The 25,449-nt window shown below is 37.2% G+C and overlaps 1 protein-coding gene across 5 annotated transcripts in view; it reads left to right on the top strand.

Annotated features, from left to right (window-relative positions):
* The window catches only part of SLC24A2 (solute carrier family 24 member 2), a 112,257-nt gene that overhangs the window by 54,879 nt on the left and 31,929 nt on the right, over positions 1-25,449 (top strand). For 4 of the 5 annotated variants that reach the window (XM_021535460.2, XM_021535459.3, XM_021535462.2 and 1 more), the window contains exons 3-5: positions 1,398-1,436; positions 2,444-2,552; positions 18,665-18,715. In XM_021535460.2, the coding sequence (XP_021391135.1) occupies positions 1,398-1,436; positions 2,444-2,552; positions 18,665-18,715 (199 nt within the window). The remainder of the gene's footprint in view (positions 1-1,397; positions 1,437-2,443; positions 2,553-18,664; positions 18,716-25,449) is intronic. The other variant, XM_021535463.2, reaches the window with a different exon arrangement.

Below are 25,449 nucleotides of genomic sequence, written 5' to 3'. Positions count from 1 at the left end.
TGCATATCTTTCAATATTAATAATTTTAAAATAGATTTCCTATCTTCAGAAAATCAAAGTTCCAAATAATACATTTTTTTAACTTCTAATCAAGTTCCACTTTTGCACATATATCCACCTATCACAGACTTTACTTCTATAACTATACCCACTGATCCTTAGGACTCAACCCTAAACTGCTTTTTTTTGGAGACAATAAAAGCCTTTCCAAGCTTGTCCTTTTTGCTTTCTTGCAAATTTTGCTGTGAGATGGATTTTTTCCATGAAGGTCCCTTGGAATACTCATATATAAATTGTGGATTTGCTAATTTTTGTGTGTTTGTATCTGAAACACATGAATATGTATAATATATAACCATATATATGTACACATTAGGCCAATATTTACTTAGATGCATCTACTTTTAAAATGACATTTTAGAACACAGATTTTGTATTTTCTTTTTGTTTCCTTTTCTTTTTTATTCCTTGCAAAGTTCTTTTTGTGATAGTTTTCTTCAATAGAGCATAAAATTCCTTTATTAGAACAAAGGTGTTTTTGTTGACTGATTATCTTTTCTTTGAGTTAATAGTTAGAGCAGTAACAGTACATTTTTGACAAGGAGTTTGGTTCTCATTATTCTTGTATTTATTATGGAACATAGAGGATTTGCTCTGTCATCAGTGTTTATTCATGGCTGCTTGCCTTCCACTTAACCTTCAAAGTTAGTTAACCCAAAAGACATGTCCAAAAAATTATTGTTGATGTGTGTCTAAAAACTGTTTCACTGAATGGGAGAGATTGTTCCATAGAACAGTTGTGATGTAATTTGTTTTCTGTGTATTGCATAGCACTAAAGAGTCTTTGAGAAAATAATTTAAGACCCATTCAGAGTCTCATTTTCTTTCATGGCAGGGCAGTGTGTGCCATGTTGGTTGCTCTTAATCAGACCTAAATGTTAATTTGTAGGGAGTGGTAATCTGAAACATGTTTTTTCATTTCCTTGCCTAGTCTCTTCCTGCAAAATATGAAGGTTAATCTTTTTAGGCTTTTTGTGGAACAGGTGGTCAGTCCTGAGTTTCTTGTTGCCCCTAGTCTTCTATCTTCTCTCAAACTGTTTCCTGTACAGGGAGTTTGCCTTCCTGGGTAACTTGTGTGACGTGAACATACAAATCTACAGCCCAGCTGCTATGCCAGGCCTCAAATGACACCAGTTCCTGGCCAAGAAACTGACAAGAGTAAAAAGCTCTTGCACATTGCAGTTTTACTCTGATTTACTTGATCAGTAGGATGCCTTGAGTGGTTCAAAAATCTATCACAACAGAACTCATAGGATCATGTGTGATGTTCTACTGCTTTTCCACTCCCTGTGTGCTCCATCTGACATTTCTTTTTGTTCTTTTTCCCATTCATGCAGTCACCTAATGCTGGAGACAAGGATGACCAAACATTGACGGTAGGCAGCAATTATGCATCTGAGTATTTGTTTCCCAGGAGGGTGGTGAGGCAAGCCTTACATTAGTTTGCCATGCATCAACATTTTTCTAAATTGCTGGGATTTCTTTCTTTTCCTATACTGCTATAGAGTTGACATAATTTATTTCCAAACATAAAGCAGTGAATTAATCTTCTTTATTGGTTTCTATAATTTATCACTTTATATGAGTATGACGCCAAAGATTAATCCACGTATTATTGCCAAATATTATTTTCTTTCTAGTTGGATTTCAGGATCTTTCTAGTCAGTAGTCTGTTGGGTCTCACTATCCTTTTTATTGAAACAGCCGCAAAACAGTCTTCCTCTGTGAGATATATACAGTGCATTGATTATTGTACTAGACACTTGTATGGGGAACAGAATCTCAGAGTATGTTTTGTATTCAATTACAAGCATGCAAAAGATGCTTGTACACTAGATTCATTAGTGTAGATGTCTGTACTGCCTTACCACACTTTCAATCTCTTTTTGCCATGAGACTTTAGTGGGTCTAGCCAAAGCAAGGAGCATATTTCTGACTGAATGCCATTTAAAAAGAGTACTACTGTCTGCCCTTTTTCTCCATAGTTTTGATCATACACATATTTGCAATGTACTGAAGTAATAAAAGCTATAACTTACTTCAGGGATTCAAGCAAAAGGTTCTGCAAAGAAACAAATTATTAGTTCTTCCTGATGCAAGTATGAGCTTTTCATTTTCTTAACACTTTATGAGTTTTCACAAAGGATTCCTTTTGCCATGTTTTTTTCCTGAGTCTGGGAGACTAATGGCTGTTCTGGCAATCCATGCCCTCCAGAGAAATTATCTACAGTTATGGCAATGGGTGATAAAGTTTGTAGCTTAACATAACCTGCTATAGACAATAGTTTAAAATGTTTCATTGTGCAGTGAGGTGTGAGATTAATTAATATTCCACACAAACAACAAAAAGACCCTAAATTCTTCACCATATTTTTTACCCTAGACCAAGCCACGTCTCCAGCGGGGAGGAAGCTCTGCATCTCTTCACAACAGTCTAATGAGGAACAGCATCTTCCAGCTCATGATTCACACACTTGACCCACTTGCTGAAGGTATGTCTATATTTTTTTTTTGCTTTCCTGATGCAAAAACAAACAAATGTTTTATTTTTCTTTTCCTCCACGAAACTGTTTTTTGCATTTCTCTTGCTTTCATCAGTCTTTTCTGAATGTGTCTGGATTTTGTGAGAGAGTTCTGCACTTTTACAGTGTGAAATACATACTCCCACCAAGACTTTCAACTTAGGAAATGTGTTCATTACAGTGAAATTAAAACTGGCCACTTGGTCGATGCATAACTACTGATTCTCTTCTCTTCTGACTCCAGCAGCAACATAAAAGCTACACAAACTCTATCATCCTGTACTTTCATAAAGATTTTTATTTGTTTTCCTCCCTCGTTTTGATTTTATTTTAAAAAAATGTCACAGTGGTGGATAATTTGTCATATGCACTGTAGAAATAAATGAGATTCTGTTTCTTTGACTTCAGGTTGTTTAATGCTGACATTAATCAAAATGCAGCCAAGATACCTCTGTGCTACATGTATGTAAACAGTTTATTTGCTTTACCGAAGTGTGCTGTGATGTATTGTTTCTTTAACAAATTAGCAAGAAGACCACTGCTTTGATCTGAGAAGCTGGCAGGAAAACCATTTTGGCTTTGTAATTGTGGGTTGATCTGACTCTCAGATTCTAGTAGAAGAACCAAAAAATTCAAGCTATTTGTTATTTGATGTCTGTGTGTCTATAGAACTTCTCTTGCTGCAGTAATAGTTGTCTTGAGAAATAGCACTTGTGAAGGAGTAGGTATGTTCTAAGGAGATCTAAATACTAATGACAGACTTTTCAAACCTTAGTGACCAAAAACTATATATAGCACGTCACATGAGCATACATAACAGATTGAAGAGTACAAGAAAGCTAGAATTGTTAACTGGAGCACAATCTAAACCTAATGTAAATTGAGAACAAGATCATCTCTCACGTATTTTTCCATTGCTCAAGCTTATTTCACTTGTTTCCCATACATAGCTTGTTCAGTGTTCAGACCTGTCTACTTTTCTGCTGTAGTAAGCTTGCACTGTGTAGTGTGATCCAGAGGTTTCCCCCTTCACAACAATGAAGGACAAAAGAGGTTTGAAATCTGAAATTCATCTTGAGAGAGATAAAAGCCAAACACTTCTGACAAACAGGTATTACTTATAATTAAGTTTGTCAAGCAACTCAATTCTGGTTTTCATTATGTCAGTAAAACGATTGATACAATTGAAATGTTTGATTGATTGTGGATTGATAGAGATATTTGCAATGCATAAATCTTACTTAAATTAATCCAGTAACATTTTCTTTGGGGTTTTTTCTCATGTAGTGCTTCACTGCTTACAGATTCTTTCCTTTCCAAAGTCTTACATTTGTCCTGGAAGTAGTAGGCTTTAAAAAAACTGGGAATAGAAATATATTGTGGCCTTCAAGTAAGTGCAAGGCAGTAGCCATTTCATTATCTGGATGTTTCATTAAAACTAGCACACTGAGTTAAATTTACAAAGCAGAAAAGATCTACCAATATTTAAAGTAAACTCTGTATTTTAATGCAAAACTTCCACGAAGAAATGGACAAAAAACTGCTGGAAAACAGTCTATGTATGTGCAGATATTTGCTATATATATGTATGTGCAGATAAGTTGGTATATATAGAGAAGCCAATATTTCAAGCTTTTGCTGACTTTACGGAATTCAAATTTTAGTTCATGAGAGCATGAAATTGCAAGTCGTTCAATCACTTGTTTTTCCATTTGGAACTCTGGTTTTAGCTTGTTATAAACAAACTGTAGGAAAAATCTGAGAAAAATGCATCCATGTTTCTGTCATGCATTGTTAACCTTTTCTGAGGCACCACCTCATTTATACACAGACTTAGCTTTCAAGATCTTTTGCACAGCAGGCAGTTTGAAGGGCAAACAGGAGTACTGGATATCTCCACTGAACACACTTATGTTGTTTTTGGAGATTTTAAGCTTTTGAATGTCTGTATTAATTATTCCGTATTCAGCTTATTCTGCAAACTTCCATGAAAGAAAAATTTCATTTTGTATAAATACTGTGTCAGGTAATGCTAGTTAATACATGTGGATGTCATTGTATTTTAGTCTTACATTCACTTAAAAACTGTGTGTAAAAATGGATGTGGGTACCTACTATATACAATATTAATTATCTACTTGGATCTGTATGAATTTTACTGACCAAATTCTCCTCATCTTTTTGTGTTTTAATCTGTGTATAATGACATTGAAGAACCAAATTAGTGCATCATCTTTATTTTAAGAGTCTTTTACCATGCCAGCTAAGTAATTTTTATTTACTTACTTACTGATAGCATTTAATTATTACAAATTGAAAGAAATAGTATTTATTAAAAGTGCCTGAGAAATCAGTCCTTTGCTCTATAAGCCCATTATCTGGAGAGATGCAGAAATGTAAAGGAGTACCTGGTGCCTTCTCTGACCCATGTGGCTCTCTCCAATATACATGTCCTTTCCTCTACCAAAAAAACCTCAACAATTTAGATCTTTGTGTAAGCAAAGAAAATCAGCTCTGCTGTACTCATGTAATGAATGATGATGGACCTGCTGCATGGTCTGTGAGGATAAAGGGTTGCTTCCAAATAATTTGATGCAAGTATGGATCAGACTCAAAGGAATAGCAGAAGGATGTTATAAAAATTTTTCATTCTTACTTTAGTCAGCTTAAATTTCCTCAGTATTTCTGCCAGATGATGACTTAGATCAATAGGTCAAAAACATTGCATTATTTGCTGAATTTGTTGGATGTGCAGAAAAAGAGCAGTTTATGAAAGCATTAAAAAGTGCCACTCTGAAATAAAAAAAAAGTTTGAAAGCTGTTTATCAAATCTAACATATACATGGGGACTCTGGCAGCACCTGCACTTGTGCATGCCCCTTACATCTTCCTCCTCCTTTTCACATTCCCTTTCTCAGCATTTATCTAGCATTTACTTCTTGGCCTTTCTCATACTAGATCTCACTCACCAGCACCGACCTTCTTTCAGTCTTCTTCCAGAATATGGCTTCTTCACTGCCTGCTGTCTTTCTGGACTGCTGGGTCCATTAGTCTGATCACTTCCCAGTGAGACACCAGCAACATTGCAGCTGTTACTGCCAAGTGGTTTTGGTGGCTGGAAGAGCGTGGCTAAAGTCTGTGAGCTCTGTGCTTAATTCTTGAGGGCTTCTAGATTTAATACTGCCTTTAGAAGGTTCATTTCTAATTTTTGCACTGCTGCTGAGAGATCCAGCTTTTCTTTCTCTTTAAATCAGTAATAAAATTCACTGTTACATTCCCTTGAACAACTGCAAAGGAAATGGGGGCATCAGAAAGCACATTGCACTGTCATTTGGAGTTGTGTGGATTTTGCAAGGGGACAGAGAAGAAGTCCCATCTGTATCCTCTTGGTAGCAAAAGCTGTATAGAGTGTATAAACAGGCCATGTGACTGTTAAAGATCAGCTTGACCTACACACCATTATTACTGCATTAACATTCAGTGTATTTATAGAAAACCAGCTCATCAAATTTACTTCTGAATAATTCATTTGTGAAGTCAGAACCAACCTCTACTGCAATTGAAGGCATATTAAAAATGCACTTGATTGCAAGTAGTATAACACGAAATGAGACGGTAAGATTTACTTCCCAAAGATGTGGATAAACAGAGTAGTCCCAGTATATTATTACACACTTGTGAACCTGTCCTTCCTTTTCCCTTTTCACATTAATTTGGCTTTGTATGGCTTGTGGCTGTCTTGTAAAAGCCAACTTGCAAACTCTCCAGAATCAGTAGGCTTGCAAGGTGTTCAGCCCACCTCTGACAGATGAGTAATATCTGAGATAAGTGGGAGCTGATGAATATTTGACTCTTTATATTCAGGCAGGTGTGCAGTCATGCTGTGGATTTAACAGTCTAGACAAAGAAGGCTTCTCCCCTTCAAAATCTTGGTCTCAGCATAAAGCTTCTAAGAAGATAAGAGTTCAGCCACTCTAGCAGGTGAATGTATAGGATGTTTGTTAATAAGACATGAACTTTACATTTCAGCTGAGACGTCATTAAAAATATAAATATCTGTATGACATTAGGTATTTGTTTGCTTTTATCTTATTACAGAAATAATGACCTTGATAGACATAATTTCTTGAAGATTAAGATTAATGACTGCCTGTGTTTCTGGCTATCATCAACTCTCAGCCAGTCATTAATCCCCAGGAAATCCTATGCCATATTTGCTTCTGCTTAAGTGCTAGTCTTGCAATCCAGCTGGTCTGTTCATAACAACATTACCTGTATGAATAAGGATGGCATCATCCCACCTGCTGTGTTGTTCAGGTCCCAATCCAAAATCCAAGCAATCTGAACATAAATCATGACAATCATTGAACATCTGTAACTGTTTTCTTCTGAGTCCTGTACTTCAGTCCATGGACTTCTGAGTCCATGTACTGATACCTTTGTCCTATTTTTGAAAGGGATTCCTGGGTTATGAAAACATAGGTTTTACAAAGATCTCTTTAAATTTTTTAATAGAAGGTGGCTGTTGTTTTGCAGTGGGAGCAGGGCAAGAATAAGATGGTAAGTACTTCTTATGAAAGTGTGCCATGAATAGTCATCCTACCTTCTCCCTACAAGCTGTAGGTTGCTGTAAAGATGATTCCTTCAGAAGTATGGAGGGAGCATTTTTTCTCTGTTGGACAGGGAAGATATCAGCACTGAAGTGAGGATTTACAGCATCACTGCAATCTGAGGCTGCATTGTTTTTCTTGCCCAACTTTATCAAGATATAGGAAGAATGAGATATTTTCATTGTCACAGCACCCCTTTTCTGCCTGCTGATAAGGTGCCACAGGCCAGCAAAACATCTCCCACAAGTGAGAATTTAGCTAGTTGCTGACTGTCTTACTCTGTGTGACAAGGCTATAACTCATATGCAAATGACATCCTCTGCATGAAAATGGGTGTGATATAAATCTCTGTCATGTCTTAGTCCCCAGTGAGAAGTAGGTCTCTTTGGCAATTTTCTCCTATTCCCATCTCTAGTCCTATTTCCAAAATGGAAAACTACAGGACATACGTCTGCAGAAAATGAATTGTTTATCTTATAAGCTGTACTTTTTTAAAAAGATATAAATATGGTTCATGTTATTGGTGAAAGAAATAACCTTCTGTTACATAAAGCTGAGCTTACAATTCTGACACTTCCTTCAATGAACACAGAAAAATACAGTACTGTCACTCTTCTGCCAAAACAAAGAAAACCTGCATTCATACTTCTCAGGAAAATAAAGAACAATACTCGAAGTTTTTGACAAATTAGTGAATTATTTATAATGGCTTGGTAGATGCTGTTGTGCTCCTATATATTGGTCTTTAAAATTTTCCAAATTTTCCATTCACCACAAACTGTTCTGCTTCATTTGCTCCTGCTGCTTGGGTACTTTTCTTAGATGTCATGGAAACTGTCAGCTCACACAAAGGACATTTGACAGAGGTTGGGTAGCCTTTGCCTGGACAGTTACTCAGCAACCTCCCAGCTTTTGTCTCATTTTGCAAAAAACTCATGTTCTTACTCTTCTCATGGCCTAGGTGAGATGCACCATCATGTCTGTGCTCACTGCCATTAGTGCTATTGCAAACCTTGTTTACCTGAAGCTATATCCTCAGAGAAGTAAGGCCAGGCAGCTCAGCTTACACCAACTCATGGGTAATTCTCAGCTCCTGCATGGCTGAAGTAGCCTCAGCACTTCCACTTTCCTCATCTTCAGAATATGGATCTCAAAAATCTTTTTTCAACCTTAACCATTCTTTGACTCTGTTATGCAGCAGGACTTGAGTGCACTTCACAGAAGTACAGAATCAGAAAATCACAGAATGAACTAGGTTGGAAAAGACCTTTGAGATCATAGAGTCCAACCTGTGACCTCCTCATCAACTAAACCATGGCACTGAGTGCCACATCCAGCCTTTTTTTAAATACCTCTATGGACAGTGACTCCACCACCTCCCTGGGCAGTGGATTGGATTGGATTCCAGTGCCCAATGATTCTTTCAGTGAAGAAATTTTTCCTAAAGTCTAGCCTAATCTTCTGGTGCAGCTTAAGACTGTGACCTCTCATTCTGTCTGTGGTTGCCTGGGAGAAGAGACCAACCCTCATAGAATGATAAGGTCACCTTTGAGTCTCCTTCTCGCTAGGCTAAACAACCCCGCTCTCTCAATTGTTCTTTATAGGGCTTGTGTTCCAAGCCCCTCATTGCCTTCCTCTGGTCATGCTCAAGCATCTCAGCATCCTTCCCAAACTGAGGGGCCCAGAACTGGACACAGCACTCAAAGTGTGGCCTCACCACTTCCTAGCACCATGCCAGAGAAGAAAGAAATACATATTAGGCCCGAAAGTATTTCATTTAACATGAAGAAATATGCAAAAAAATTTATAAAAGTACTTTTGTATGTCACTAACTGTCTCTGCTTTAAATCCTTCATCATTCTTGAGCATCCTTTAGGATGCCCATAGGCCTTCAAAGAAGCTGAACATCCTTCTTCTTGCACCCTTGTTCTTATTCAGCTTGTCCTTGGTTCCTCTTCTGTCCCATCAATGAAACACAGTCATCTGAGCACAATGCTCAGACTGTTCTTGCTCTCCTCTCAGCTGCAGATGAAAATGTTGCAAGGGATTTCTGCCAGAGAAGATGGAGGCTCCCTGCCAGGCTTGCATACATATTAGTCGCTATTAATTATAATACAGTGTTTTCTCTTTAATTCCTTCCCATGGTATTTGAGTCTGATGGTGGGAAACCAATGAAAAGGACAATTAGGCTAACCTTCAAAGTGTAGCGTAGTGTCAGGCAGATAGTCATACTCTTCTTATGTGTCTAGCTTTCACAAAAGTGATGTGATTTTTCTCATTTAGGTTGAAAAGGACCTTTTTATATTATAGAATCCAGCTAGTCTAATCCCCTGTTCAAGCAGGATCAGCTTCAGCAGGTTGATTATGACAGCTTCCAGTCATGATTTTAAAATGTTCATAAATGGAGACTCCACAGTCTTTTTGGGAGACACATATCAGTATTTGTTCATCATCCTAGTGTCTGGATAGAATTTGCTGGATGACCATTTTAGGTGGTCTCCATTCATTCTCCCCCTATCAGTGGGCACTTCTGAAGGAAGTGTTGTTCCCTTTTGTTCTTTCTGTCCCATCAAGTGCTTATATATGGGCATAAGATCTTCCTGAACCTTCCTTCCTTGAGGCTGAACAGTCCTAGCTCTCAGCCTCTCCTCTGATGAGAGGTGTTCCAGTCCCCTCACAATCTCTATGGCCCAGTGCTGGACTGGTTCCATGTCTACGACTGCCCCATACTGATGAGCCTGGGACTAGTCCCAGCACCCACTTATGTCTCATGAGCACTGGCAGAAACAAAATATCACCTCCTTTACCTGGTGGCAGTGCTCTCCCTACTGGAGCCTCCTAAAGGTGCTGTTGGTCACCTTCACTGCAGTGGCACTTTTCTTGCTTTTGGTGCCATGACTCTGTACGCAGTCATTTGCAAGAAGAAAGCTTTTTCCTGGGTAAATTTTCAAACAGCTAAATGAGACAGGTGAAGCAGTGAGGCACATCATTTTCCAGCAAGGTCTTCTTTCACCTTTTGCTACATTTCAACTACAGTAGAGACCACCAGAATTGTGTTCCTAATTTAAATACCTGAGTTTCCATGATAATGTAGATTAAATGAGCATTTTAAAAGTATCTCTAACATCAAACCCTATAATGTCAGAGTAAACAACAGCATAGGTAGAGTAGAAACCCATATGGGTTACATGCAGCTAAGGGCATGTCTATTTAAATAGGCAGAGACAGTATTTTAGATAGCCTGGTTCATATCTGTCAGAAAAAGAGAAATTATATGGTTGTTTCCCCAGTATTACTTAGGACTTCATAGACAAGAATGGATAGCAGTTGTATTTACAAACTTCCATGTTACACACTGAAGATATAAATGTCACTGGAACAACTGTGGAACCTGAGCTGTCTATAAAAATGTGTGATTTTGGCATAGAGAAAAATGATGTCTTGGACTAGTGAAGAGAATTTTATTGTGAGTTTTTTGTTCCACTGATTTTTTATATGTCAATCATAAATATATAGTGACAATCAAAGAAGTAGACATTCAAAGTCTAAATTATTTTACTGAGTGGATCTATTTAGCGTACATACAGTAACCATTTCATTCTTGTCATACTTTGGGGATGTAGGTCTTGCTTTTTCTAGGTAACAGAGGCTGCACTTCCATGACTATAAGGGTGAGTGAGCTTGCAACTTTTATCCTATCCACAGATATTAAAAACTCCCTGTGTTTTTGTTATACATAACTTTGTGGGCAATGAAAGCCTTGCAGATTTCTCTCAGAAAGGACAGTTCAGTGTGAAAATTCAGCTCTTTGTTAATGCTTTCCAACTCTGTAGCAGTAAGTGTCAGATCTGCTTATCTTCAGAGGTTCCCAAAACTCAGAGAAAAGGCACAACTCATAGTGGTGTTATTTTCATTGAGAGGATTGCTACTTACATAAAATTGAATCATAGGTTTCCCTTTAAAATCCATATTGATCTTTGTAGGTGGAAAATGTTAAATAAAGTAAATTCTCTGATGTCTCTTTAATTTAGTTTTGAATCTGAAATGTATTCCTTGTGTTGGTTTTTCTGTCATTTTCCACAACAATTTACTTCTGCGTGGCCTGTTTTGTTTTTTTAACTGTAATCTACTCAAGCTGTACATTGCAGGCAGAATTCTTGTTTCTCTTCTCCGTAATTTTTTCCAGTGTTGCCCTGTTCTTCAGACAGTGTATTCTTCTTGGGATTCCCTACCAAGAAGGCAAGGAAGACATGAATATCTAAGTAAAAGCATGATCCCAGCACAGGGCACAGCTGTCCTAACTATGTATTTACATGCTTAATGGCTTTAGCTTCATTTTAACTTTCTTCTTAACTCAGTATTTCTTTGTTAAAAACAGGAACAACAAAGAACATAAGCAATGTATAAACCTGTACAGGTCAGGGAATTGTAGAGTCTGTGAGGGGCTTTCCACTGAAGCTGAAAAGTGGGAGATTTCCTTTAGTATGGTTTGCACATAATTTCATCACCCACGGGTTTGTTGGATTTTGCGACTGGCTAGTGAAAGGAAGGCATGCTGTCTTCTGTTATTCTCCTTAGATATGGTGGAAGGCAAAATAGCTGAAATTTTTTTCAGTTGGAGTTGTAGGTTTTCAGACCCTACAGTGTCTGGCCCAACAGACACTCAAGGAAATCCTGATCCCACTAGAATCAGTTGCTGAACTCCCAATATTATCAACAGAATGAGGTTTTCACTTCTACACCTTGAAATTCCTATTTTCATTAATATTTGGAAATGGTTTGAGGACAAATACCTTCTTTAATGTCAGCAGGAATTGTGTTTGATCCAGGATAAGTAAATTCTTTTGTATTGGTTGTCTTTTGGTGTTACTACACTACAGAGAATGCTTGGCACTTGTCTTCAAGAGTTGATGGCAGATGGAAAATGTTATCTTATGACAGAAGAAGAAACAAAGCTCTCAGGAATGAGCCATTTCATGCTTTTCTTTAATTTAAGTACAATAAAAGTGCCTAAAAATATCAAAATCTGTGTCTGACATGCAGTAGTAATTTAATTTACTTTCTACTCCATTGTACATGTGATTGACTGTCCCCTTAAAAACTTTTGCTCTTCAGCCCATATCAATTAAAACCCTGACAAATTTTCATTTATCACCACAAGGAGATTTGTTAGATGGTATGGACTAAAACCAGTGGATTTCACTCTTAATTTTAAATGTTGCAGTAAGAGCAAAGTAATATGTAGATCTAAATTTTGGATGTTGTCACTACCTTAAGCTGCCCAGAACTCTGCTGATATGATTGTAAAAAAATTTAGTTATATTTCTATTCACATTCTAGCTTGATAAAATTGCAATAAACCAATTATATAAAAGCAGACAACTCTAATAAAATTACTTTCAGGGCAAAACCACCTAAAATAAAAAAATCAGGGTGTGGACACATGAGGAGAGAGAACAGGAATAGAAGACTTGCTATTTAAAGAGATGAAAGATGGCCACATTTTACTAGAGGTCAGATGTACAAATTAATAAATTATTTAGTTACTCTCAATGTACTGCCCAATTGACAAGTACCTGAAAGACTTAATTTATATTATTTTCTGTATATGTTTAGGACCATTAATAAAGCAGTACTGTTAGTAGTATAAGCAAAAAATATGTAATTCTAAAATTCAGTGCAATTTTAAACTGCATTACTTATATCCAAAAGGGGTCTTTTTGTATTTTCCATAGAAACAGCTCAATGGAAAAACCTCAATTTTTGAAGGACTGGCAGCTGGAAAGCCCACAAGTGAATATGTAGTGTATAGCATCTGATTATCCAGATATAGTAGGAGAATAAGTATTTTGCTTTTTAAAAGGATATTTGTTTTCTCTCCTCTGCATTCTGCAATGATACTACATACTCCCACAGCAGTCCCAGTCTATCCCAGATGGGATATAATTACTCAGTAAGAAAGCTAAGAGGTTTCGGAAGTTTATAATGATAGGAGTCTGAAGATGAGATTCACTGAAAAAAATTATTTCAAATAATTCTTTCTTTCTAAAATTTACAATCATAGTAACATTCAGTTGATGGGATTTTTGTGTGTTTTTCCTCTAATAGTGTAAGTGAAAAGGCATTTTCGTTTTTTAAGGATCTCTTAGAGGTTATAACTAATTTTGAAACTGTAATGTTAATCTTCACTTGATCTTTCACAAGTTCTTAGCATCAAGAGATCTTTGTTCCTAATCATCATTGCTGAAACTAAATCCAACTTTGATTCCAGTTTAATTTGGATAGTCACTACAACTTATCTAGAAAAGTTTTAAAGTGGCCTCCTTTTTCTGTTTTTGGATGAGATTGATCATCTAATTAAATTTTCTCAAAACCTTGACTTCTAGCAGAAAAAACAGTAAAGACATCCTTGTGCTATCATATTAATTCCTCTTATTCCTTTGACCCATTTTTTGGTCTTCTTTTTAAAAAATGCAAATAAAAAAAGCCTTGACACCTTCATGACTGTAGAAGTCAAAAAACAGATGTGTCTAGTAATTATAATTGTGTAATTGTACTAAAAATTATGGGGTTGCCATCAGTAATTTCTCTTTACCAGTTTTGATTTAGATAATAGATATATCAACTTTGAAGCTTTTAATGATCTTGGAGGAGTGTGATGTGAATTCTCATACACACGCATTTTTTATGCAAAGTGAAAGTCTCATGCTTGTTGAAGAAATCTGCAGTGAGTTTCTTTCATTTGAGAGCTGACCTTACATGAAGGGATACATTTCTGGTAAAAGTCAGAGTCTGACTTTTCCATGAAGAGATACATACCTTCAGTAATGCAGGTTGCTGTCTCCAAAATAGCTGTATGACTTATGAGTAGTTCTAGAAACTCTGAGACAGGCTCATTTCTGGTCTTGGGTCAGCTGCAGTCTGTATCTGAGATCTTAGTCACAGGAGAGTGAAGAGAAATACTGGTTCTGCTTTTCTTCTATGGCAACCTGGGGTTATATACTTATAAGACAGAAATGAATATTTCATCACAGACAGTATGTACTATACTTGGTGAGTGTAAAATAAACTGAGTTATTGGCTATCTTATTTAATAGAATAATAGAAGAGTTTGGTTGCTGTGGACATTTAAAGATCATCTAGTACAATGTCCCTGTGACAAGCAGGGACGTGTTCAACTAGTCAGGTTGCTCTGTACAGAGCCCTGTACATCTTGACTTTGAATATATCCAGGCATGGGGCATTTACCTCATCTCTCTGAACAACTTGGACCATTGTTTCAACATCCTCCATATAAGAAATACCTTTCTTATGTCTAGTGTGAATCTACTTTCTTTCTACCACAGTAACTCCTACTATAAAGTTTGTCCCCGTTTTTTTGGTTTTTTTTTTTTTTTTTTTTTTTTTGCCGTTCTCCTTAAAGTGATGGGCTGCTCTGTGATCTTCTCAGAGCCTTTTCTTCTATATTCTGAACAGCCCAAATGTTCTCTTTTCATAGGAGTGATGTTCCATCTCTCTAATCATCTTGGTGGCCCTTCTGTGGATTCTCTCTCACAGTTCCATGTCCTTCCTGTGCTGGGACCCAGAGCTGATGCAGCCCTGCAGGTGTGGTCTCAGCAGAGCAGAGCAGAGGGGCAGAATCCCCTCCCTGGCCCTGCTGCCCACACTGCTCTGGATGCAGCCCAGGACACGTTTGGCTTTCTGGGCTGTGAGTGCTTATGGCCATGTATGGTCCAGCCTCTCATCCACCAGCACCTTCAAATCCTTATGGGCAGGGCTGTGTTGAAACCAGAGGCTGCTCCAACACAGGTGCAGCACTTTGCACTTGGTCTTGTTAAACCTTATGAAATTCTCATTCCTATTTGTCCAGGTTCCTTTGAAGGACATCCTGATCCTGTCCTTTTTATGTGGCAACTGCATCACTTAGCTTGTTATCTTCAAACTTTCTGAGAATGTTCTTGATCTACCCTGTCAATATAGTTGATGAAGATATTAAATAAGATTGATTTCAGAGGGACACCATTCAATTGCCAGCATCCATCAGGACTCTGAGCAGTTGACCACTACCCTCTGAAGGCAACCATCTAGTCAATTTCTTTCCACTAACACAGATACATCTCTCCAATTCAGTGAGAGGGAGCATGAGGGGATCTTACAGAAGTCCAGATAAATGACATTTGTAGCTCTTCCCTTATCCACTGATGTAGTCACTTCATCACAGAAGGCCACTCAGTTTGTCAGGCAGGACTTTTCTTTTGGTGGAGCTATGCTTGGTGTCTTGAATGTAATTTGAAATCACAAATATCATAGTCCCGTTAACCAACAGTATTTTTTTTTTTTTTTTTTTTTTTGCTTTGATGTGGTGTGACACCTACAAACACAATAGAGAACAGTACATAGTAAGACAAATGTTGCTGTAATCCGTCAGGAATGTCAGTCAGGATACTAGGAACCTTCTGTTCTTTTCTGTTGTAAAAATATGCAGAAGGGAACAAATTAATTCAGTGTAACTGTTGGGGATCAGCTGTTAAGCTGCATTTCTGTATCCTCTTTGTTTCATGTGACCAGCAGGGATGCAGGTACTGGCTGCCATCCAGTCTATATACTGTGACCTCACTATGGGAATTGCATAGCATGTTCACAAAAATGGAATTGTCAAATTTTAATTTATTGAATTTGGGGATTATTTTTCAAGTACTCCTTTCAATTCCATTTCAAACAAGTTTACTTCTAAAGCTGTGAAATTTTTCCAATACAATTTTTTTTTTTCTGGAAAGTACTTCATTTTGTTTACTCAAAGTTATATTAAACAGGGTATATCTTGGTATAACTGAGAACTCAAAAACAAACTCAAAGAGCAGATTTAGTCCAAATTTTACAGCAGAAGTACCATATATTGGAGGCAGACTATGTAGAGACAGATCTGTCATGCTGCTAAGCAGCACTGACCTAAGTAATCTTAAAGCCCTCAAATATAATTCATGTGAATACATGCAGCTGGTGATCATTGGGATCATTGAAGTGCATTGCAGTCAGTGGGTTGATGACTGGATAAAGTGTTCCACCCTGGGTATAGGACTATAAGCTTTGGAGAACATAATCTCACCAGCAAGATTGAAGTTTTCCTGGAAATAATTTTGCTAACTGAGGGAATTAACCTAGTATAATCCATGGTGTGTTGAATTGCTGGAAGTTCCCAGAACATGATTATTATCAGCGTCATGCACTGTCATGCATCACCTTGTTTCTCCTCTTTTTTGGTTTCTGTAAGGTCAGATTGACCCTTTTATTCTTTACTATTTTTCTTTTATCTCTCACTTCAGATGGGAAGTAAATAGCTTTAAATGGGATTGCCAGTGTATGAAATGTCCTGCCTTGCTGCCACCCCATTTTTTTGGTTTTTTGTTTTGAGATTTAGGATTCACAGTTGCTGGTTTCCTCTGAAATCTCTTCTGTTTCATCTGCTGAGTCAGAAGCCTCATGCTATTCTGTTAATTCTGAAGTTTGTTGCTATGGTGCAATGTTCTTCTCAGCTTCATTTATGCAGTCCCTCTCTACCAATGTTTTGCTCTCCATGTGCCTCCGTTTCCTTATTTACTCTTATACTCCTTTTGGCAGGCTCTTTCTGGCATGTGTGTTCCAGTATTGTCCTCAATCTCCAGTGAATGCCTAACTAGCAAAGCAGACCCCAGACACATGAAGGCAAAGATCAGTGAGAATAAGTACAAGCAAAGGCTTGTAGAATCTGCCCATAGAATCAGCAAATATTAACCCTAATTAAATAAGACGGGTAGTTCCAAATGCTGTATAAAGGGGCATCTATATTGAAGTTTTTGGGAGCTCTTTCCAAGTAAGGAAAAAATCTTTAGAACTAAAATTAGGATGCTAGGACAATAGCTTCTTATATGTACTAGCAGTTACAAAGGTTTTGTTGAAAGACTAAGAAGATTTTTACAAAACTGTATATGCATTCTTTCTTGCTGTAAAGCAATATATTAAATTCTTTTTTTAAAATACATTTTTCTTTGCTTTGAGAGAGACTTAATGTCCTATTCTATTTGGCTTACTTATGGGCAAGTAAGGCACTGCATTGTACTAGCAAGAATATATCAATGCTTGTAAGTTTCTTTATAATATGCCTATGAAAAATCAGTACAATCTAATCATACTTACTAAAAAACGCCAATTATAATATCCTGTATATTTTGGTTGCATGGCGTAAGACATTCTCCGTCTCTGAAAATGATGTAAGGTTCCTTTTTTTTATTTTTAAAATGCATCTTTCAAAGTGTCAGATTTGATATCATCACAGTATATTACAGTTAAAACTAATAGCCATGTCTCTACTGAAATTCACCTTTGTGAAAAATTGTTGAAAAATCATCACATATCATCAAAAACCAAAACAATATCATTTTTGCATTTAATTGCTTAAACTGTTTTGTAAATGTGAAAAAGAATATTTGCAAAGAAAAAAGCATCATCAAACTGTTAAGTATCCATTTTTTAATAGTTACATTCTGTCAGAGATTGGATGCTCAGAAACTCAGTTGCAATACTTTTCATAAAAGTGATGAGTGGTTATCCACAAATTCCTCAGCTAGAACATTTATAAGTTTGTCCTTAGGCTTAATTTTTCATTGTCCTGTTTTGTAGGTTTATTTTAATTATTGTATTTATTCGTACAATAAGATATATGCCAAATGTTTAGGAAAAATCACTTCAAGAAAAGTAGTGTAAAGCCACATCTGGAGTAAAACAGTGATTTCATGCAAGATTTTATCACACAGAAACAAATAGTAATAGCGCTACAGACCTGGAGACCTCTTCATTCCATTCTTTTTGCTGCCTTGATAGAATATAAAAATGCAATACTATAGATTTAATGATCTAATTAATGTAGGTGTCATATCACCTGATGAAGCAAGTAACTTTTTTTATGTTTTCACAAGTGACAAGAGAGTGGATAAATTATGTAGCCCCTCTAAAGCCAGTCAACAACAGCACTGGTATCAAAACAGTGTTTGGGAGACATTACTATGAACAGTTCCTAAAATTAAGTGTTTTGAGACTATTTTGTTTAATTTGGATGCAGAAGTATTTGAATGTCTGACCTGGGGAATGAGAAATGAGCTTAGTTTGCAAAACTACCACTGTTTAGGTACTCTGAGGTTTATTATCTTTTCCTAAATGTAAAGGCACTAAATTGGCAAGAAACTTGAAAAGGCTAAATTTTGTATTTCAGTACTTCTCCTACATCTCACTTCAGCAAGTTTAACACTTTAGCTAAAGTCAATGACTTGTGAAATTTTGGAGGGGGAAAGCAGTGCCATTTCTGTATCTGTGTTTCGTTGTCCTGGAAAATGTTTTGCATAATCACTGTTCCAGTTTATGAAGCACATGCAAAAACATGTACATTTCTTGAATGTCTACTGGTTCCTTATCTCTGTGTCTTTTACTGTGATGTTATAGAGCTTGGATCATATGGAAACCTAAAATATTATGACACAATGACTGAAGAAGGTAAGAAATATTTTAGAATTGTTTGTATGAGCTTTTTTTGAAGCCCTCTGAGTGCCTTTTTTGTGTTTTCATTTTCCTTTGTTTTTCTTGGTCCTATTTTCATTTTCTCCATTTTTGAATAACTCATTTTTGCATGTGTTTATTGGTGGCTCAATCAGTTACAACTCTTTTTTCAAGTCTTTGTTTTCAACATTTCAGTTCTGCTATTTCAGGTAAGAAAATACAATGGGATGCTTTTAGCAAAGAACATATGGAAAACCATACTTGCAAATTTTATGGCACAGTATAACATAGCTTGTAGGTGCTTATTTGATGCCATGTTTTACAATGCATTCAAGAAGAGAAATTAATTTATGGATTTTCAAATCACTTAGAACAATTGATAAATAACTTGAGTTTACTGCATTTTTGAAAAGCAATTAATAACCTTTAAAACTAGACATGTTTATTCCTGGAGTATTAATTGTATGCTTGATTGCAGTGCAAAAAATTTGCAGTTTGAAACCCACATTCTAGCAATACAAGAAGGAAGTAATTAGGGCCTGAATCAGGGCTCAGTGAAATCTCAGGAAATTTTTCTGCTGATTCAAAAGCACTGCAGTTCTATCATACTAATTCAGGAAAGCAGTTAACTCTGTACTAAATTTCCAGCACATGCTTTTTGTCCTAGTGCGGTCAACATTTCTACAAGTTGGAATTATCCCTGAACTGAGACCTGATTGTCTGTAGGATTGAGGCCTCTTGTCTATCCCTCTGATTATAATGCCAGATAGGTGTTTTCATTATGTTAAGTTTAGAGATTAGCAGCATGTTTGGGGATGGGGTAAATCTTGAGGACTCTAGAAAAGTTAGCTGCCTATTCCTACTTGGTTTTAATCGTGGGAATTTAAGACAAATACTATAATTCTCTCTTTTTAAAAACACAATTGCTTTCTAGTGTTGAGTAATCTTGAAGATTTTAAGAGAATCTTCATTGCATTACTTACTCATGATCATTCCTCAGGGAGGACAGAAAGTGATAATGCCTGTTTCCCTCTTTCTGTATCTGCTGTTGATACACCAATATAACCATCCAGTTCTGGAGCTGGCTGTGGGAGGTGGTTCCATGCACCTTTGCACCAGGCGTTGGAGGATGCTCTTTTCCTCTGTGGCAGGCCTGAACTTGTAGAATGGTCTTGCCTCACTGCTCTCCATTGCCCAGATTAAGCATCTGCTTCACAAGGGTGGTACCAATATTGGAAAAGGTGTCTGAAAGTAGATTTTAAGAGGCAAATAGTGGTGTCTGTGTTGTTTAAATAGACACCAAGAGCCTGTAAGGAGCCATTAACCTGGGCCACTCAGCTATGGCTACCAGACATAAAGCTTTTGCAGTCTTCATTACAATCAAGATAAAAAAGGATTTTCTCATTGTAGCCTTAAACCTGGGTATGTTAAGGGTTTTATTTTTATTATAAATAAAAAATAAATATCTATTACTTCAAAAGTAGCCTTCTGAGATTCATAAATACCCTATTGACATCTAAATGTAGTTACTTGTAGGGAAACACCTGTTGCAATACAACACATACATATATATATATTATTCCAGTGCCTATTCAGAATTAATGCTTTTAATATTCAATGTCACCTCAGAATGCATTTCTCATGAATCAATAATTCAGGACCATACCATAACAATAGGAAAAATTCAGTAGCAGAAATAAGAAGGAAGTTCTTTGTCTTTAGAAGCACTAACACTGACAAGAGTCTATGGTGCAGTTTGCCTTCTCAAATAGAACCATCATCATTTTCACTTGTCTTTCACAAGGCAAGTAATGATTAGTGTATCTCAGAAGTTGTATTTTGATCAAAGTATACTATATTTTCAGCTTTGTGTTTGGATTTTCAGAAGTTTAGCTGCTATCACACTTACTTGCATTAACCATTCATTTCTTTCACTTTCTTTTTATGACTGATATTTTTGTACCTTTTGCACAGCAACTTAGTCACAGGAATACATAAATCCAGTTACAAAACCATTGAATTTTTGTAACATCTTTATGTCCAGTCCTTAAGCCTGGAGTGTAGATACAGAATATTTTTTCAGTTCTCCAGTGAAGAAACTCAGGTGCATTTATTCTTCCTGCTGCATCAGAACAGTCAGGGACAAGAATTAATGGTTAAGCTATAATACACAATCAGATTTAGCCTAATGGCCAGAGAGCCATTGTGCTCCATATATTGGAAACTGATTTCTATTGTTTTGATCAATTCTCTTTGGTCTGAAAGTTACTTTAAATTAATTTTAGATTTATCAGGTCAAACTGAGAGAGTAAATGTGACCCACAAGATGAGAAGAAACCCTCGCTGTAATCTTGTGTTCCACCAATAGTCTACAACATTACTAAATTGCATGTGTTTTCATTTGATACTTCTGCTTGATCTTAAAGAAGGAAGCATGTAAGGTGGATTTCTGGATTTAGATGGGTCGTAGCTCACTAATTATCTTCCACATCAGGTCATGAGCAGAATTTGTAAGTACAGTTCAGAGTGCTCAACAGCCACAGATTTGACATGTTCAGACTCGTGAAAGCTTGGCTATAGCTACATAGATGCAGTAATGTTCCTTTGATCTCAGACTGAAAACAAGACAAGTGGTAGTCTTAATTTTTTTAAATTAGTGAATTTCTGAATAACTGTTTTCACATCAAATCAGATGTTTTTCTGAGCCAGGTAGCCTGTACACTGCAATTGAGTTTGTTGATAAAGGATTGTCTTTTTAATACATCCTTTATCAGGAGGAGAATGTCTGCCAGGTAATGCCAGCTGGAGTTACTCATGCAGATAAACACATATCTACATTATACAATACTGATTTGTTTGTATCTATTCAAACAAAAACCAATGTCGTTTTAAGCTACCTTGGTAATCATCTGGCCTTGATCAGCTCTTCCTTCCAATTCATTCTTTGCAAACTCAAATAAGCTGCCAAATCTGTTGGAGTTTAGTGAACCTAGATTAACTAAGAATTTTCTATAGCGATCTGTCCTATTTTAGGTCCATGGAAGCAAGCACTGTCATTCGTCTGAACTCTCATTATACCACCTGTTGTGAAAAGCTCTGTTGCGTAGTCAAACCATAGTACATAGGACTGTTCCAGAGGAAACAGAGGCACCTACCTCCTAGAAATAAGAATGGTGACATAAGATTCCTATGCTTGCTTTATTTAGTGACTCCACCTAAAGATAAGAAAAAAGACATAAGAGAAGATCTGTGCCTAAGATTGACCTTAGTGGCTTTCTGAAAATTGGAATGACTTAGATACGTCCTCAGCTGGTCCTTTTTCTTGGTGGCTCTGTGCTTTCCCTTCAGTGAACAAGTTTTGGTTTGGTTTAAAGGAGGAAAAGGGTAGAGAAAGGGAGGGAGGATGGGAGAGAGGGAGGGAGCATTGCTCTGCTGTCTTTTCTACATTTCAGTGTCTTCATGCAGGCAAGTGCTACTGCTTTTGTTGGTTTCATGTTTTTGATAGTTAATAATGTTTTTTAATAATTTCTTTGCACTTTTGTTACCTACATTGAGTGAATCTAATCAAAGGTAATGATGTAAAACAATGTAAACTGAATCGTGCATCTGCTGAGAAATAAAAATAAATCAAAATACATTTTCCATTTCAAATGTTGATTTTAACTTCCATGACAGTGACTTACAACTGTGGAACAGTCTCCTGAATGAAATGGTGTAACTTAAAATTGTTAAAAGTCAATTTCAGAAATTCTTTCAAAAGATGCTGGGAGGTTTTTGTAAATGTGAAAAAAATGAAGGACACATTCCATTTAATAATCTAAACCAGTGTAAATCTCTGCGAAGACATTTTCTTTTCAGTTCTATAGTGGTCATGCTTCTCTGTTAAGAAAACCTACACAGTTTCAGTCTGTCTCAAATAAAATACTAGAATATCCTTAGGTTCTTCATAATTTTAATTAATCTCTAAAACTGGATCTTTAATTGAAAGGTCTTATGACATCTTGTAATAGGTGGAGACATGGATGGCTCCACATATATTTTTCAGAAATGTCAGCTGCATCATTTTCATGGCTTGCATAAAATGCCTTTCTATATGTGGCATTGCAACCTGAATTCTCAAACATATGAAGATGACTTGGAATCTGAAAGATAGCACAATCCTTTAGGAAACTGAAATTATATCAGGCATATTTTATTATCTACTTACTCTTCTGGGTAAGCAGTTTTAAATGCCCCTACTCTTTCAAAAGAAGTTAGGAACCACCATGACTCAGCATTTCAGCCTGAAATATTTGGGGATATGATTAGTATTTTTCCTAATTTTTTTTCTCTTTTAACTGCTATCCCAAAAAATTCCTGTTCTTTCTCTCACTCTCTCTAATTCTTTGTTACTTCTTCCCTTCTAACTAGAATCTGTACCTCTTACCCTCTGCAGTGAAATAATGAGATGCCTTGTTATTTATGATTGTATTCTATGCTTAAATACTATTCTGCAGGCATTTAACTCTGTGTGCCAAAAAAGATAATGTTTGCAAAATATTGTGAATTGCTAATTTTGATTTTTTTTTGGAGCATGATGTGTTTGTGAAAAGATAGGGACTGCAGAAAGGATAGTATGGCTTATTAAATATTTGTAGTATTTTTATTACTTTCCAACTAGTTTTCTGTTGAGAAACTAGTTCCACTTCCCAACAAATGATAGTTGCTAGTCCCTGTGAACTGGTCATATGCTTCTCCACGTAAAAAAGTGTGGGTACAGGGCTGTGAAGCTTCTGTTTTAAGGAAAGAGAGGATTTCTTTCCTGACTAATGATTTACCCTTGTATGCTTGGAATTTCTCCAAGTTTTTAGCTTAGCAACAAGTGTTGCTATCCAAATAACTGAATTACTTCAGGACTTATTACTTTTACTTTCCACTGTTAGTCTTTTATATCATTCCAGTGAAATATCTTCTGGTGTTAAGCCTATGCTAGTTTTGCTGCAGGGACACCAACAGTTTTCAATAGAATTTTTTACGGGAGATGAAGAATTAAAAGAGCTACAGGCCCTGTATCATAATGGTATTTTTAGTTAGAAAATGTGCTGTAAAATAGCCACCAGTTAAACTTCTTAAAAATATTTTAAAATGCTTTAAGTCCATAACAATCAGGATAAATTAGTAAAGGCAGATACATCAGCTTTCTACACATCATAGGTTGTCATAAGATGTTCAAAGAGTCCTTACATAGAAAGATCTATGAAGGCAGAAAAAGGTTTCATTTTACCTAATATGGACATCTTTGAAATTATCTTGTTTTAATGTATCATTTGGACACAGTGGTCAATGAAGAGTGACAAAATATGGGATCTCTGGAGAGTCTGTTGCCCTAGAGAGTGTAGAGGTTGAGTTGCATTGTTAACTTCATGTGAGACAAAAAAAGCCCAACCTGGCAGGTTTAGAAGAAAACATACCTCTAAGAATCTGATATGAAATTCTGGAGAGTTCTTCTTCCCCTTCTGAATCACAGAATCACAGAATATGCTGAGTTGGAAGGCACCCACAAGGATCATCAAGTTCAACTCCTGCTTCCCCACTGAACAGCCCCAAGAGTCACACAATGTGCTTTGCAGCACTGTCCAAATGTGTCTTGAACTCTCTCAGGCTGGTGCTGTGACCTCTGCCCTGGGGAGCTGTTCCATTGCCCAGCCACCCTCTGGGTGAAGAACCTTTTTCCTAATATCCAACATAAACCCCCCTGACACAGCTTCAGGCCATTCCCTTGGGTCCTGCTAGTCACCAGAGAAGAGATCAGCGCCTGCCCCTCCTCTTCCCCTCACGAGTAAGTTGTAGACTGCAATGAGGGCTGCCCTCAGTCTCCTCTAGGCAGAACAGACCACTCAGCCACTCCTCATACAGCTTCCCCTCAAGGCCCTTCACCATATTTATAGTCCTCCTTTGGACACTCTCTATCAGTTTAATGTCTTTCTCATATCATGACACTCCAAACCAGCCCCCAGCACTCGAGGTGAGGCTGCCCCAGCTCAGAGCAGAGCAGGACAATCCCCTCCCTTGCCTGGCTGGTGAAGCTGTGCCTGATGCCCCCCAGGACAGGGTTGGCCCTCCTGGCTGCCAGGGCACTGCTGACCCATGTTCAGCTTGCCAGGTTTGTTTCCATGGCCCTGCTTACAGCATCTCATTCCTGTTTTGCCCATACATCCAGGGTTGCCCCATCCCAGATTGAGGATCCGGCACTTTCCCCTGTGGAACTTCATGTGGCTGGTGCTTGCCCAGACCCCTGATTAGTCAAGGCCTCTCTACAGGGTGTCCCTGTCTTTTGAGGGAGTCAGCAGGTCCTCCCTTTTTGGGAACTTGCTGAGTATTCCTTCCAGTCCTGCCTCCAGGTAATCTATGAAGATGTTGAAGAGCAGAGGGCCGAGAATGGAGTCCTGTGGAGCCCCTCCAGTGACAGCTTCCCAGTCTGATGTCACCCCACTCACTGTAACCCTTTGTGTCTGTCCTGTGACCTGGTTGCTCACCCATCCCATGATGTGTTTATCCAGCTGTGGGCTGCACATTTTTTCCAGAAGGATCCTGTGAGAGACAGTATTGGAAGATTTACTGAAATGCAAAAATATTACATAAATTAGTTGCTGTTTATCAACAGGGTGTGTTACCTTATCATAAAAGGAAATATGCTTTGATAAGCAGGACTTTCCCCACATGCTGATTGTGATAAGTGATAGTGTTGTCTT

This window comes from Lonchura striata, chromosome Z (assembly GCF_046129695.1).
Source record: "Lonchura striata isolate bLonStr1 chromosome Z, bLonStr1.mat, whole genome shotgun sequence".
In the NCBI taxonomy this organism is placed as follows: Eukaryota; Metazoa; Chordata; class Aves; order Passeriformes; family Estrildidae; genus Lonchura; species Lonchura striata.
This window is presented reverse-complemented; position numbering and strand designations above follow the sequence as displayed.